Source organism: Falco biarmicus, chromosome 9, assembly GCF_023638135.1.
Source record: "Falco biarmicus isolate bFalBia1 chromosome 9, bFalBia1.pri, whole genome shotgun sequence".
NCBI lineage: Eukaryota > Metazoa > Chordata > Aves > Falconiformes > Falconidae > Falco > Falco biarmicus.
The window spans coordinates 22,270,545-22,288,039 of NC_079296.1; the positions used below are offsets into that span (position 1 = coordinate 22,270,545).

General features: G+C 35.7%; 1 protein-coding gene across 7 annotated transcripts in view; it reads right to left on the reverse strand.

Moving 5' to 3' along the window:
* Positions 1 to 17,495, reverse strand: part of VTI1A (vesicle transport through interaction with t-SNAREs 1A) — a 274,408-nt gene that overhangs the window by 209,788 nt on the left and 47,125 nt on the right. For 4 of the 7 annotated variants that reach the window (XM_056352811.1, XM_056352814.1, XM_056352812.1 and 1 more), the window contains exons 4-5: positions 8,289 to 8,366; positions 1,952 to 1,972 (exon numbers count right to left, since the gene is read on the reverse strand). In XM_056352811.1, coding sequence (XP_056208786.1) covers positions 1,952 to 1,972; positions 8,289 to 8,366 — 99 coding nt within the window. The remainder of the gene's footprint in view (positions 1 to 1,951; positions 1,973 to 8,288; positions 8,367 to 17,495) is intronic. The other 3 variants (XM_056352815.1, XM_056352813.1, XM_056352809.1) reach the window with 1 other exon arrangement.

Here is a 17,495-nt window from a genome sequence, read left to right on the forward strand (position 1 = left end):
TGTGCATTTTGCATTGGGTATAAAAACACCATTGCAATTACATCCTATCCAACACATAGTGGGTACCTAAGTGCAGAGAAAAGAATGATAACAATTGTTTTTTAAATTATTTCGCTCTCTACCTGTACAATTTTGATCTAGACAAAATAATAAATCCCTTTATTTAGTTCTATTTGCTGTTGCTCTCATAATATGCAGAGACGAAAAAGTAACTTATGAGGTTAGCAAGGAAAAGCAAAGACAAAAATTACCAGAAGCAATGTTTTTAACATTTTTTAGGTGGCTAACAAAAAGGATTTATAAGCTTCAAAATGTGTGAGTGAGTTCAGTATAGCTCCCAAGTTGCAGCCCTTTGCAATAACATCCTGAATTTTCTTCTTTGCCTTCACAGATATTTGAAAAAGATCAGCAGTTAAGTAGCAGCTTTGTTCTTTATATCTGATTAAATTTTCAGAGTAAATTTACAAATTAGGAATCTTTGTGTTTACAAAACTATAATCTGTTTGCAAGCAAAAATGATCCTACTACATTCTTAAAACATTCTTAAAACACAAAAGCAGAGAGGCAGGCATGCAGGTGTTGCTAAAGGGATGAGCAAATGAACTTTGTTCTGAAAAATCTCAGAAATCGGGTTATACAAACCCTCGCAACAATATTGTCATCTGTTTAAATACTGGGACTACTGGGGAGGGGAGCTCAGCAGTAGTGGGAGGGCTTTCATGTGGTTACATGTTTATTTTGTTTAATATTTGGGGTTTTTGTTAACTGTTTTACTCTGTAGCTTTAACATATTTAGTATCGGCTCCACAAGAAGAGGGAAAAACAAAACACTCGGGGAATTACTGAAAGAATCTTTATATCACAAATATCTTACTGTTTTTAAGAATTCTCTGTAATTGTCCTTAATCTGGTTACTTTACAATTCTTTGTCATCACCATTTCTAAAACTTACAAATCCTTTCCTGCAGAGTTCAGTACTCATTACTGATACGTCTGGGCACACATTTCAAAAAGAAGATACCAGACAAATATGTGATGTTAAAATACTCTTGCGTCTAAATATATTTATTCAAATACTTCACTGGTTCGAACTCTCCATACGAAACCCTTAGAAATCTGACCTGTAAGTAATCTTGACTTTACTGAGACCTTCTTTTTGGCGGCTATCAGGAAATAATAAAAATACCCAGTTCAGATACCTGCTTTGCAACAGCAGTAAGTGACAGAGAAGATTAATTTCAGAAAATATACTGAAACATTTGAGGAATTGACCATTAAAACAGGCTTCTCTCTCTAAATATTTATGAGTCATTTTATAACTGGAAGAAAGGTGTTCTGGAATACTGATCTCTAGTGTTACACCGACAGATCTACAGCACTCACAAATAAATAATAAATATTGATATGAGTGCGTAGGTCTGCCTGTACTGTATTTTCAGTGGGTATACAATATCCAACATAATACATAAGCTACTTGAATGCCTCACACCAAACTCAAAACATTGTGAAATACTGTGTAAATTTTACAGTGTTTCAACACAGGTTTTTACCAAAGCAATGCTTTCACTTTCAATACCAGTGTATAAATGTATTTACCCTATCAAAGATTCTGTGATGCAAACATGATTATTACTGTACCTGATTTGATCATGGTATTCTAGCAGAGATCAAATAATAGGTTTTCTCTTTTTTTCGCCTTCTTTTTCTAGTGCCTTTAAAAAAATTTCCACTATCAAAGACTGTTAATTTCTAAGGTTTGATCTAGAGATTCCTATGTAAGTATACAATTATTAGGGAAAAAGAGGCACAACAGTGAATATTTTAAAGCAATGTAATCAATATTTTTGCTTTGTGCAGTTTTCCCTGCAACAATGAACAAAAAGATCTACTTCAGATTTAGAAACTCAGCTTTAAAGGGAAGCTAGACAACAAAAAGCAAGAAAGTACTCACCTCTTCACGTAATTTTATCAACTGCAACATGAACGCACAAAAAAGATAAAAAGGAAAGAAATGGCAGGAAAGAAAGATCAGTTGTGTGACAGGATACAGAATTAACATTGACAATTTATCTGTTTACATGTTTAGCATTTAAAAATCACAGACAAACACATTAAAAGAACCTAAACATAGACTACATGCAGAGTTTTTTGAACGAATAAAGATCACTTTCTCACACTGTCACATTAAACAAAGAGAATAGTGTGAAATTCTCTTTTAAACCACATCTAAGACACCATCATGAAATAAAGGGGAATGACTTCATAGAAGTCTATAATATAAAGAAAAAAACAAGTTTACTATTCCTCTCTTCGAAGATTGTACAGCTGAAGTGGTTTTGTATATACAAGTTTTCAGAATGTTTTCTGTATATTTTAGTTGTGACAACTGATTTCTTATTTTACTAGCAGATCTAACTTATTAATAGATGACTACATCTTTATAGCATGTAACCAGTATTTCAGTTTTTATACACCTGAGTTCTACTGAACTATATGATCTGATTTTATTATTGAACCTCATATAGAGGGTTTTTTCCAGTTAAAAAAAAAAAAAAAAAAAAAAAAAGCAGCAGCTTAGTTAAATGGCTCAGAATTATGATTTATTGCATAGCATATTTAAAAATAGACAAAGGAACAGGGAACAACACGAAACATATTTCCCTCAGAAAAGACCCATTTCAGGTTCTTAATCCTAGACCACTACACAGTGTGTATATATATACACACGTATAGTGTGTGTATACTCACATAGTCGATACATTTATAGTTATCAATTTATGCTTGTAAATCAACATAATCTAACACTATTAATAATATTGTCCTGGCAGGTTTACTATAAAACTAAATAACCCCCCTGTCTGATTATCAAGCTACGTTGTAATATGCTCTCCCCTTAGAGAGATAGATTAATTATTTGTACTGGAACAAAACGTATAATTACTCACAACAAATGTCTGCATAAGAGTGTCTCTTTATAAAAAATTACAGTTCTCTCACCGATTCCAGTTGAATTCGAAATTACAACAGCTACATCATTATCTCAGTTTATGCTGATACTTCACCCACAGTTTCCTAACACTAATTTTCAACACGTGTGTAAACTGAGAATGTTTACTACTAATAAAGCCTCACCAGCATGAAGGAAACAAAAGAACCTCCATTATTCTCTATTGTTTCATATGGCTGGTCTAAAAATGAACATACGCCTCACCCCGTTACCAAAACGGACAACGAGGCTCTAACGAGATGTAATTAGGAGGGCTACTACCACACTGACTTAACCTGAAATGGCTCTTCAGTGTGTAGCTAAAGGAACTTCGCTAGAATTTGGTATAAAGAAAACTGCATTGTCCGCCGAACCGGCGCTGAAATTCAAGTGCTTGGCCTATCATAAATTGGTCTCTTTCTCCACATCTTCCCCCCCTTTTTTCCCCAAAAAGGCAAACATTAAGGCTCTTTAGAAAGAGACGATCTGGGAGTTGATCACATAGCTATCTTTTCTTTCTGAGGCCAGCATTCTTCAGTTGACTATGATACTTAAAGGGCCAAAGTTTAAAACTACTCTCCCGCAACAGAGCCCGTTTGGGCATGCCACCCTGCTATAATCAATGAGAGTTTTAAAATGCTGCACATTTGTTTTTTCAATAGGTCCCAAACAAAAATGTTCTATCTTGTTTGTGCTGCATGGCTGAATTTAAGCTCTGCATGGGATTTGCAGCTCAGCTAACTAATGGGAGAGGGTTTGGGTTTTTTTTTTTTTAACGTTGACTGAAAGATATTCATTCAAATTAACAAAAGATGTATTTTTCCCCCATTTAACAATGCTCTTGATGAAAATGTGTTACCTTTACTTCTGTATTTTGAAACATTATTTTTATTATGCTCACCGCTCAACTGTAAACAGCGTTAAGCCGTGTGCACAGCCACCATTTTAGGTTATGATAATCAGCCTATTTTTGAAACAAAGATTTTTTTTATTATTTTTTTTTTATTTCAATACAGAATTTGATACAAGAGGTAATCTGTTCCTTTGTAGGCTAAAAAGAAAAAAAAAATAATCTGGTTTACGCTGGTTTGAACCAGTGGAATCTCTTGTGGCTAAGCCTTCTGCTGTGACTAAAATCAAAACTGCGCCGCAGAGAGCGAGGGAGCGAGATGGGGGGGTGCGTGTGTGCGCGCGTGTGTGTGTCTGTGAGGCATGTCACGTGACACGGAAAACTACCGAATTTTTTTTAAAAAGCTGATAACGCTACCGCCGTCTCTGTCCGCATATAGATAACGAATAAATGCTGAACTCTATTAAACGCCCTTTACACATTATCGTGGGTCGAACACACAATTTTCTGAACTTATGATGACAGTCTATTTATTTTGCTATAAACCCTCGGCATGTAACGAACAGATTTGTGTCTGGTAATGATCTGCTCTGCCAGGGCTATATGAAATGATACCGACCTTCTTTAGATCTCGGGGAATTAAATTGACCAACTTCACCCCCTGGTCTGTAGCTGAAGTTTGACACACTTTATGCACAGCAAGCCCAAATCTAATATTATCACAACTTTGTAGTTAGAAATTAAGTAGCCACAAAATATTTGTTCACCACAAATCACATATACAATGTATGTGTACACAGACACGCAGTTTAACCTAATGTGAATTTATTTAAGCTTACTAATGAACATAGTTGTGAAAGAGAAAGGAAGACTACTGCGTTTCAAGGAAGTAGGCAATACCATACCTGGCATTATTTTGGTCAAGAAGGATTTCTGTTTTAACCCAATATGTACTTTCTGAAAAAGATACAACTTGCCACATAAAACAGTTCTATTATTATTAAAGTGAAGCCACAACTTTAAGTAGTATCATTGCACTGGAAAACTCAAAACTTTCAAGGGATTCGATAAATGTTGGTGGCCAGAATAACAAGCAAGACAGCCTGTTTAAGACCACTCCCGGAAAATAAATAACAACCCAACGTACACAGTAGGGTTTTGGGTTTGGGGCTGTGAAGTGGTGGGGGTTTTATGCAAGGAGGGACATCTCTGGGTTCTCAGCTTCCATATGCGCCTCGCCTGACTACATTCACATGATTCAAATTGAGAAGCAATTAGCGTATACTAAGCAATGACTTTTCTAAACCTGAAATGCATTAAAAGCACTATATCTCATTAAACAAAGATGCATTTATTTAAAAGAAACTTAGAATAGCAGGATTGTATAATTCTTAAAACTTCTTACAAGAAGTTTCTATGCACTTTATTTGGTTAAATTACTTAAATCTCGGTATAATCACTATAAGACAACTGTATCCTAACTTGTCATCAACACATAATGACTGCTACTCATGGGAGACATTTTTGAAAAATGAAGAAGACAAAGGATAAATCATCATTTGCTAATTCTTCAATTTCTTCTTTGTACTTCAATCTGTCTTCTTGGGAGAACAACTGAAAACCCATACCTATGACCCTCTTCATTACAGCTTATACCTTGGCTGTGGTTTGCTGCAATTTTACCTTTGAAACTCATCTAAAAAACCCAGAATTTGAATAAAGAAAAGATCCAAATTGTTTGTTTTTCCAATAGCACCCCGTTTATTTCTACACTTAATACGGTCACACTAGCAGGTATGCAGTAAGCTTCTTTTGTCTTCTTACTCCACCAAAAACATTATGCAAATGTTTATCATGATGACAAAGACCATACCTAAAACACGCAGCTCATATCTTGTTTCCCTTGGGTAACACCCCAGTCTAACCAGGTATTCAGCATTTCTATTTGCAGACTTTAACAATATTTGTGGATTAGTACAGGACCAATTCTGAGCTGGCAACTTTTTTCGGCAGCTCCTCTGTCAGAAGAGGAATCCCTCCTCTCCCCTTTCACAGTTTGGTCACTGAATTGGGGAAAAGAAACACACAATTTTTCAGTTTAACTGAAGCTAATCCAAACTGATTGAGAAGCGAAAGTCCTACAGTATTAGGGTGAGGGTCAGTCCATCTACCTATATTTATTTCCAGAAGAACTTATATTTATTTTCATCAGACAAAATGAAAGCAAGAATTTGAAACATCTTCAAATATTTTATATGGCTGTAAGTTATACCTGGGCATCCTTTCATCATCTAGTTCAAGTTCGCTATTGATACAATAATGCATAGGAATTATAGTGTATTAGAGCTGGGGTTACTGAGTTAAATACATCGCTATGACATGCTCAGTATATGGGAAGTACCCAAACCTTACCCTTGATTTGGATAGCTGTACATTCTGATAAGTTCAAAATCAGACCTAACTTTCTGCACTAACCGCTTGTACCCCAAACTACATGCATATAAGTACAAATAGAAATAATTACATTTTGTGAGAAAAAGAGATTGCAAGACGGATTATTGGAGCAACACAATAAATATTTTATTTTAAATGCTGGTATTCACATTTTTAAAATAAGTTAGGTAAATTCTTTATGGTGATATTTTATAACATTTTTCAAGGGAGAAAAGAAATTCAGAACTTTCAAGGGTAGAGGAGTAACAATTTCAAGTTGGGTTACAGAAAAGGATTTTGATTACCTAAAAGACTACAAAAAACTACTTTATCTGCCAAAATTTTTTGCCGTTTAAGAAGTGGTCATTTGGAAGAAAAAAACTCATGTTGACAAATGGTTGAAGGTATCATTTGGTTCCTTGAGAAAAGACCATGTTTCTTCCATCAAATTTAGAAAAAAGATCGTAACTCACAAAAAGTGCACATGTGAATCAGTTATTAAACCATTCCTTAAAAAGTGAAAATAACATATTTTATCTCATCCCTACACATAAAATATTCTGTTATAAGTAAAGCTTCTTATCACAATTGCCCTTTTATGTCTGAATTCACACAATTTTTTTCTTGAAATGTAAAAATAGCAGCAACTTTAAAGAAATAAAATCAGAATCTTAACACTTTCACAAGACTGTTTACAGTCATGACATACATACTGTGAAACACTTTTCCCTAAAATCATCCTTTCCATAAATTAATTATTTAGGGATAAACCCCCTCTTCATCTCCCCTTATAATAATATATAAATATGAAGATTAACATGTTTTATATTTAACTCTTCACATAGCTATTAGAGCTGCTAACCTAGACTATGGTCTTTTGTCTACAGGTAAACTGTATCCTGTGTATAATTTCATTAATGTATGTATTAAAGTCTTATACAGAGTTTAAAACTTACAGAGCACATTTAAAATACTGTATAGTATTTTAGGCTTTTTATTAACTAAAAGGCTTAAGGGGTCCGTGTTTTAAAATTCATTGTACTGGGATAAGTCTCCAAGTCTTTCTTTTTTCCTGTCCTTAGTGGAAGTGAGCTTACATTGAGGATAGACAGACAATTTTTACTTTTAATAACAAAATAATTTAAATTCTATCTGGTCAGATGAGAAAATCTGGTATTTTGGAAAACTTTCAACTAACTTCTAAGTCAAAATGCACAACTTTGATTACAGCTGATGTGATTTTCAAAAAGAAACAAAACATTCTGTTTTCAGACACAGCTTGTTGAACAAGTTCCAGCACCAAAACAAATATTAAGAGGTGGGTCAAAGTCCCCTGAATATAATGTTGCCTTTATAATTTTCAGTAGTCAAGCAGGATCCTCACTGTAATGTCCAGAACAACAATACGGGTACCAGATTTTAAAAAAGACTCAGGATTATCAAGCTTTCCTTCATTAAAAGAGATGGATAGCACTCTACGTTCTAGTACAACATGTATTATGAAAGCATGCTCTTATTAATACAACTTGTGTTTTTGGTACAAGGAGAGAAAATCTGTTTAGGGAAGGAATCACACAAGGAAACTGAGTGGGGTACTGCCTAATTCTGAGAGCGCACTTTCATTTGTTTTGCCTGCCAGTGTTGATTTAATTATACTGCATTATTATCAAAGCTGCATTATGTACTTTTTTTATTCCTTTTACATGTGTTTGAGGTGAAGACCTTGGCTTTGTCGGCAAACAGCGCGTTTCAAGTTATTTCTTAAGTACTAAATAATAAAGAGAAGAGAAGAAAAGATTTTTTTTAAGATAGCAGACAGTGATCACATGTTAAAGGGTTAAATGTAAGATCTCCAAGAAACATTTTGAAGTTGATTAAGACCCCAGCTTTGCATTAAACAGTATCACTTCCACATGAGTTGTTGCTAATGCTGTTAAGGAGCAGCTTGAGAAGCCCAGTGTGCCAGTGACCTCCTTCACCCTCCAGCCACCCACTAGGGCTTCTTGATTAGCATCCTACCTGGTTCTCTGAGGAATTCCCGTCATCCCCTAGGAGCTCATTCCGCACCTCATCACTGTAGGCGATTCGTGACCTTTTCTGTAAAACAAAAAGAAAAAAGGGTTAGGAAGTAAAGCTCCGAAGCCATTGGTATCAAGGCTGATCATCTTAAACCTCGAGAGCCCCCTAATGGATACCTATTTGATAAAAAAATAAAATCTGCAAGTAAAAGTTATTAAAAAGTTCTTCAACTGCTGCATTTTGACAAATCTGCATGGCAAAACCCTAGCATTTCTAAGACAGTCACATCCTCAACATTTCAGCAATGAAAGCAGCTTCAGTGACGCTCAAGACACATAATGTGTGATCCTAGTTCTGATAATCAGGTCACAGGGAAAGGCAATACATACTAATAGCAGAAGCATTAAAGAAATGCATGTGTAGGAGCCAAATGCATTTTTCTGAAGAACACTTGCTAGCTGGACCCAGAACTCGGCATAACATTGCAGTGATGCCACTAAATAGAAAAGGAAGACGTTTTTCTATATTAAAAAAAAAAAAAAAATCAAAACCTGATCAACAAACATTTGACCAAACTGGTTGTACTTAAAAGATGCAGTAAATTACCAAGTGTTTTCTATGCTACTAAGGCTATGAAGGCCTACTGGGAAAGGACCAGAAATCAAAGGACAAAAGAAAGGAGAGAAAACAACAGTAAGAGGAAACATTTGTTTACAGCAGTTCATGGAAACACCACAAAACTAAGACAGTCATTCATTAGATCGTTATGACAGTTATTATTCACACCTTATGAGCACCAGATTTGCTCATGAACTGATAATCTTATTCATTCTAAACTACATCAAGTGCCGAGCAATGGAAAGCAAATGTCTGAAGACTACCAAGGTAGCACAGCGCTCAACAGAACGATGGAGAAGTCCATAAAGAGAACATCAGCCCAGCTTTCAACTTCTCTGTTGGCCAAGTAACAGGCCCTTAGTCAGTTAAGTGTTCCCACATGCACCATAAAAGACAGAAAGCAATTGTAACATACTGTCTAAAATCGGTTTGGTTTTTATATTATGATCACTTTTAAACCCAAGAGCAACAAGGACTAAGTTGTAGGGCCTTCCTTTATGGATGGGAGCTTCCCTCACAATCTGCCATGGTAGTCATTACCAGAAGGAACTCAGTAAAAACAAATCCCTCCTCAAACCTTCCATAACTGGGCAATCATGTCAAAAAATGTGCTTGGGACTGGGGCACAGGGAACAATCCGCTAGAAATTACACTGAGCATAGGGAAATTCATTACCTTTGTGACAAAGAATTTTGGAAGAGGGTCACCCCTTACACTAGTAACCTAGCAGTGGAGTAAGCCTTGCAGTGGTCATCTCAGAGCAACACATTTTAGCTTTTTATCCTCTGTAGTTCACCCTTTATTATGATCATCATCGTTACAATGTTCACCAATCTGTGATTCAGTTGCTAGTGTTCAGATCTAGACTATATACTAAAGCTACAGATGTACATAGGAAGGACAAAGCGTATCATGGACCTACTACAAGAGCTGAATTATGCCAAATCTTTTGGAGATCTCAGCTGTCACAGTTTCATACTAACCAAGCTAAAGTAGTCTACAGCATTAAAGGAAATGAGAACCTTTAAACAGGCTGTGGTATCAGAGCTGCCTGTTTAAATTATTCATTTCATCACTATGGGGGACTAAAACACTCCACAGTATGCAAGAATATCATATGGAGATCGGTTTTGTTTTTCTCTTTTTTCACCAAAAAGCCAACAAATTGGCATAGATTGCTCAATTATATTATTTTCCTATTTTTATTTGATACACATCAAACAAGGAAGGAAATTACAAATATATACCAATAAATATCTAATCTTCTTTTCTGATTAAGATTCAATCTTCCCATTTGCAGTCTAGTAGTTCCAACTGTACGGTCTCTCCCAATTTCACAAAATGACTCAGCCCCATTGATTCTGTTAGTGTTGAATGTATTTATCATTATTAGACTGAAATGAGGAGCATGATTCTTCATGAGCTTGTTCTCCAGTGAACAAGTTGTCTAATTATATGTAGAGACTGAGATGGTCCTTGGTTACACATCATTTATGTGAAAGATTTAACTGGCTGATGTTCTCATTCATAAGTGCTTGCATGGAAGAAAGGAAAAAGAATATTCTTCATGGGGGAAAAAAACAGATGCTAATAACACAATTTTTAGAAGCCCTTTGTAATCCTTTATATCATCACCACTGAACTTAATAAATATATTTGTATCATTGTTCTCTTATTGCAATAATCTGTCATGATCTGAAAATCAGCGATTATATTAAAAGAAAAAACTCTGTGACTACAATTAGGTATAACTCTTTGCCATAATCAATAAATAATTTGATACTACTTTTGATCACACTTTCACTACCAAATGAATCAATAATATAAAAGGAAAGGCTTTTGAACTAAAGTGTTAATTTGTTCTTTCAGGATTTGTCCAAAATATCAATATCTTGAATCACTATTCTTATTTTCATTAAGGTAATATCCGCCAGCACTTTTAAATGTGGCTATCAAAATTATTTCAGTTCATCCGAACTCAATAATTAAATAATTTTTAGATATTTTTCTTTTTTTAGTTCATAACTATCAGCTGTTTATAAATATGTACTGTAGCCAAATGCAAGAATGATAGTTTGAGCTGGAAATGTCACACACTCTGCTACAGTTTGAAGGAACCCAATTCATAATGCATTTTATAAATAGTTAATGACTTCTATACATAAGCTAACCAGGCAAATCAAGAAATTGTCAACATTTTTAGTCTTAGTTGTCAGTTACCACTGTCTACTGGTACTTTATATGTATGTTTCTAGAAAAGACAGAACCTTTACAGAGTTTGTAATCCAAGGCATTTCTGGGCAGCTCAATACAGGTTTAAGAGGTTCTGCGTGCAGTTTTTTGTCTGTAAAGTCTGTCATATATAGAAGTTTTCCTTCTATTTTATATTTTCTTGCCTATACAGAGACAAGAAGTCTAAGCACACAAGAGTTTTTAACTCCGTGTATGTGTTTGCATTCAAATGTAGCGCACACACAAACACACAATGACACAAAAGGGTTCAGCTACTTTCCACAAGAACTTCAAGACCAAGAAAGTTTCAGGGCTGTTTTAAATGTACTACAGTACCCAGACCTTCTGACAAGGAAGAGTTTCTGATTCCAGGCAGATCTCTCTTGGTTTATGAACAGGATTTTTGCATACTGATTGGGTGATTTCCTTAAAGCCTTGTTCAAACAGATACACTTGCTCAGCTCTGTCTGGCAATTTGGCTTTAAACAATCTGTCTACTTGACCCAAGCCTTAACATTTCCCAATAGAACTGAATGTGTTCATGGGCAAGCCCAACTAAATTAGAATTGAAATGAATTAACTCAGCTTAAACTAATTAAGATCTGTGATCTGCAGTACCACCCCCCTGTATGATTCTACATGTGAAGTAGGGTACATGTAACCAGACTGTAAGAATTCTGCTATACTACTAATCTGAGCATACCAATGAAGTTCGTCTATTACTAAAGCATATGAGAAGTTAATTTCCATGGCCTACACATGGCAAAGCAATTGCTTAAATTGCCTCACCTGGGAATTTAATACAATGTTATCATCAGACCAGCCACACTGTAAATAGATTTATAATGCTTTCCATGTGCTAGGCTAGGTTGCATATGAATTAAGTAATGATCTGGTATTACAATACAATCAGCTAGTTCCCACACCTGGCAGACAGGATATTTTGCTAAATTACTACCTATACAGATACATCACAACATAAAAACAGAAAAGGCAATGGGAAGAGAAACAATCTACATGGTGTATGACCTATTTTTACATGGTAACCAAATAAGATGTAGATAGAAAGAGGTATCCAAAATAATCTGTTTCCAACATCTGCACAACAGAACACATACTTATTCATTTCTATTCAATTTTGGCCTAATTTTCCGCATTCTATACTTTAATTACCATCCACATTCTGAAATGTTCCCATTAATGAAGGCCAGAACTAGCCAATGCCCCCTCACTCCAACACACTTTCAGCAATCAGCCAAATAATTGATATAAAGTATCGCACATTTTCATACCTGAACCAAAGAATAGCTTTCCCACTCCTAAATGCTAAGCAGCACCCAAACAGACAACAAACCAAGGTGTATTTCAGACAAAAGGCCCAGCAATTCCATTCGTCCCAACCTCTCCATTTTTCAGACTCAATGTTTTAAAAACAGCTTGAAAAGTGTTTTTTTGTGAAATCTGCGTAAACAAACAAAAAGGCTTTTTTAACCACAAACATTTCTTTTCATACAAAATTCGTTAGTGTCTTTTAAAAAAAAATATCTTCAGGTATCTGTTTCAGAGTTTGGCACTGCTCTAGATGTAAATAAGTACTCAGGATTAGCATAACCAGAAATAATTTGGAGGAGTAAATTAGATTTTTTTTGGTGTTCTTTGAGAATAGTCAAGTTTTGCCATTGCTCTCACTAAAAGCGAGCAAATAAAGTGACCTGATCCTCAGATAGACTGCTAAATACCACAGAACGTACACTTGCATCTCTGCCTTTCAAAATAGATACTTAAGTATTTTTTGCTGAGCAGAAATGAAAAAGATACTGTTTAACAAATGTAGAAGAAAAACAGGTGACCCTACTTAACAATTTTAAAGCTCAAATTGAAGCAGAAACACAAAAACACTTTGTCAGGAAATAAAATAATTGAAATAGCTTAAGAAATTGTGTTCAAACTTCAGTTTTCAAAATTTCTGAATTTCTCTGTAAAGCTGATCCAGGAGCAATAGACTAGACACTTCAGACCACAATTCTAAAGGGGTTTTCCTGTTCCTAAGTAGCGTAGTTTTTATCAGTTGTGCGTAGGAAGAGAGAAAACTATTACATAGTGCTAACGTACAACCTGCTGCAATGCTGGACTTACAATCATTTCCTTATGAAAATAAAAAACCCAAAGCTGATATGTTTCTGTTGAAAAGAAAAAAAAAATCTATTCTACAAATCCTAAGAAGCTGCTGATTGAAAGAATCAATTTGACAGTATGTGTTGGCTGGCAAAAACCGATGTCTATGCCACTCCTGGTCTTGCCTGCCCTCCCTGCATGTATGCAAAAAAGATTGCAGGCAACTCAAAGAGAAATGCACAATTTAAAACTTGTCTTCTGCCACTCTGCCAAATGTCATCAGCTTCCTACAACAGCAGAGAGAAATCAAACTTCAAGTGCTGAAGTGAAATTAATGCAGAGATACTATCACCCATTTTAAGTAGAAGTCACAGGTCTATAAATCTTCTTTTCAACAATCATCATCAAACACACTTTTAGTTTCATTATGGGGTGAGGGCAAGGACGAAGGTCAAGCAAACCCCCATGAGGATACAACACATTGCATTATGTTGGTTGTGAAAGATGAAGCTTCTGCCCACAAAACTACTTCCATGCCAAACTCGGGACCAGCGGACCACGTATGTCACCATCACGGCTGATGGTCAAACAACCTGGCTGCACCGCACGTGCTGTAGGTAGCAAAGAAAACGGGTGACCTGTGAGACAATTGCAACTGATCGTTTCTGTGAATTTAAGGAGTAACAGAGGATGACTTCTATTGTGAAAAAGACATTTGTATTTAGAAAAATATATTTACCTGAGCGCCGCCTTTTAAAATTAATAACTTAGAAAAGGAAAGAGTTTTCAAAATTCAAAGGTCTGGAACTGACCTCTCCCTCCTTTCTATTTTTCAGAGAATGCTCGAAAACTCACTACCATTGCTTCCAATTTAACAAGACCACATCCACGGAAGAGTAATATAATGAAATACAAGAGTTATGAACTCAAGCATAGAAAACATCAGATAAGCATTGCTCAGGCTTGGATAGCACTCTCCAAACATGACAATGAATAACTCCCCTTAGCCTGGTATTTATATCCTTTCTCTCTCTCTCTTTTTTTTTTTTTTTTTTTTTTTTTTTTTTTAAATTATAACTATCATCTCTTTGCTTTTTTGAATTACCATGCTCTATAACAAGTCTTGGTCCCTGTGTATACACTACTTTCATCAGAATTCAGTTTCTCCAAGGTGCTTTCAGCTTTGGGCTGTTCTGCACCACAGTTTGCCCGCCTTTTTACTCATGTGCCATAATCTCAAAAAAAATACGCTAGGCATCCCTTGATGCATGAAGGGTGACTGAATGGTCCTGCAACTTTAACTGTAACCTCTCTGTAGGCCGACACAGTGCTGTCTGGCCTTTGCACTGCCGATTTGCAGCTATTCTGCTATCTACTGTTAACCTACATCTACTACTCTGTTCCTGTAATATATTTTTGAGTACTTTAATTTCAGTATTTCATACAACTCCTTTCTATTGTTTCCTTAAAGTGACCATTATTAAGCTATCTTATTTCAATACAAAACCTATCTTTCCACATCAGCTTAGCTGGCTAAGTTAACCAATTTGCCTATTTAGTCAATGGAAATTCCTTTAAATTGCACATGAGATCACTCAAGTTCAATTCCTTCTCAGATTTACCTTCCAGAAAAATCTAGTGCTTCCCTGTTACCACCCTGTGCATGTTCAAAGACCAGTCTGATAACCTAGCTTGCTAAATTTAAAGTTAGCTGCTGTTAGTGCCTTTTGCCTTGATACGTACAGCAAACATCGGCATATATTTGTCTAATTTGTTCACAAAGGTTTTGCAACTTGCAGACCCTTATTTACCACAGTCATTTCAACCAGCAACACTGGAAGAAAAGGCAAGAGCAAGGCTGGAGAGGGGGAACACCTTCCCTCCCCTACTCAGACAACAGTTTGAAAATAAAAGATACCTCAGGTGTAAGACCACATCTGATACAAGTTCGAAGTAATCCACAACTTGACTATTTATTTGGGTGGGGGGGGGTTAAGTGAGATTATTTCTGTTGTTTATAGCATAGGCTCACATTCAGACTTGGAGGCAAAAGGCACCACAGCATCAACATAAAATTTGGACACAAAGAATAGAAACTACCAACATTAAGCCAGTATTGTTGACAGATAAATTGATCCTCAATTCATGTTCAGGTTAGTCTGCAGAAATTCTTAAGCACTTAGAAGTGGTATATGCACATAATAAGCATACATGTAAGAGCTGCAAGTTTCTCGGAAACATTATCTTTCAGGGAAAACTGTTAAGCATAACAGTGGAGTAGAGAACTCCCAGTGCCCTTTCCCAGTAAAACACTAAGCTTATGTTTGTTTTATGAAACCTTCATTGGTCATCTCAATCCATCTCCTTGTTGAAATGATCTAACTCATATATTATACTGATGCCTTTTTTTGTTTTGTTCTTTTAATAACACCTATTACCATGCAATTTAACTGAATAATTTATCCAACAAATGCTATTTAGAAGACAAGGAGGAACTATGCATCAGGATCATGTACATCAGACTGCCATGTGGTCAAAAGGTTTTACTGTGTGGTAGGTTTCTAATTACTTGCTAAATCTTGGAGACAGACAATAAACTTCAGTGTGTTGGACCAACAGACAGATGAACCGAGAAAATTAATATATGGAGCCATTTTCCTCCAAGGGGAGAAGTTTATACTATGAGGGCCAACTTTTTTGAAAGACAGTGCTCCCAAAGACAGTGAAGCAGGGAGAAAAAAAAACCAAAACTCAAGGAGGCTTAAGATTTTAACTAATTAGCTTACACTAATTAGCTCATGGTAAAGGGTGATAAACATCTCCGCTAAAGCAAAACACGAAGCATTCATTAAAGCATCTTTGTTTCAGCCAGTATTTCCATCTGGAGCCTAGAATCCCATTGCTAACACTAACAAGACATCTGCTGGTAGTTTCCACCAGCTCCTTCCTTTCCCAGAAAGAAGCATCCAAGCGTTACTTCCTTCCTCCTCCATTCATTACTTAATTGCCTTTATCAGCCTGTACCTGCACTCTCTAGCCAGACACTACTGAGATCAGCAACTGTAATGAAAATTTGTAAGAGGGCTGAAACAGATTCCATTCTTGAATGCCACCATCATCTTTTTTCAGTTCTCCCACTCCCCGCATTTCTAATAGTAAGTAAAGCCTAGGAGAGATGGTATTTTTTCAGCTTTTAGGCTTTCCTATATTTTGCAGAATTTTGCTACAGAGCTCACTTCTATCAATAAATCACACATTTTGTCCACTGTGAACTCCAGGAACAAAAAACAAGGGGAAGCCATAAAGACACATCTTATTTCGGACACTTAGAATGAGGGCAAGGCAGATGAATGAGTTGTTTCCAAGGCAGCTGAATTGTCCCACCTACATCTGTGCCACTCTGATAGGATCTATTTTAAACCAAAGAAACTTAAGCAGGCCTTTCCAAAAATACATTTCAGTGCATAAAAAGCTATTTTTAGGCACTGTCCTTTTTTCACTGAGCATACACACTCTCTCTCAGAGGCATCTTTCCACCCATATACATGTTGTTGTTTGTTTGGGTTTTTTTTATTTCTGAAAATAATACACAAAATAAGAAAATTTCAGTTGAGTCCAAAAAATTTTAATCATAATAAATATGAAAAACTATTCAATGAGAGTAGCAGAGGATAATTTCTGACTTCAGCATTAAATACAGAATAAAATAATGCTTGATGCAAAGAATAATTAAATAGAAAAATGCTGTAATTAAGGTGGTTTGCATATAAATATAGCCACATGGTGCTCATTCTGTGTAGTTCAATGCAAGTATTTTGGACCATAAGCACATTAGCTCAAACTGTTGATTAATAAAAAGGAAAATGAAAAATACTTTGTGTATAGCACAGCCCAGTCAAAACCAATTCTTGGATCTTGCTGTCCATACTTATTGCATTTATTATTTTTGCCCTAACATGATTTAGCTGGAATTCCTTTCCTTCTTTCTAGATCGTGTTCACTTACGTGCAGAAACATTGCCTTGTCTGAAAAAGAGAAAAATTGTCTGAGTTTAGTAATTTTAGTAGTCAAGTGGTCACAATTGGGCTTTGAAGTTTGCAGCAGATTGGAGGAGGAGTAAATCTGTATCTTCACTGCTCCCCACCAGGCACTACTGGGACAGAACCAGTTGTTTCATGCTGTGTTAAATCAATAGCTAATATGATAAAATACTAGCCGATGTTCAGACATGGCATTTTCTAG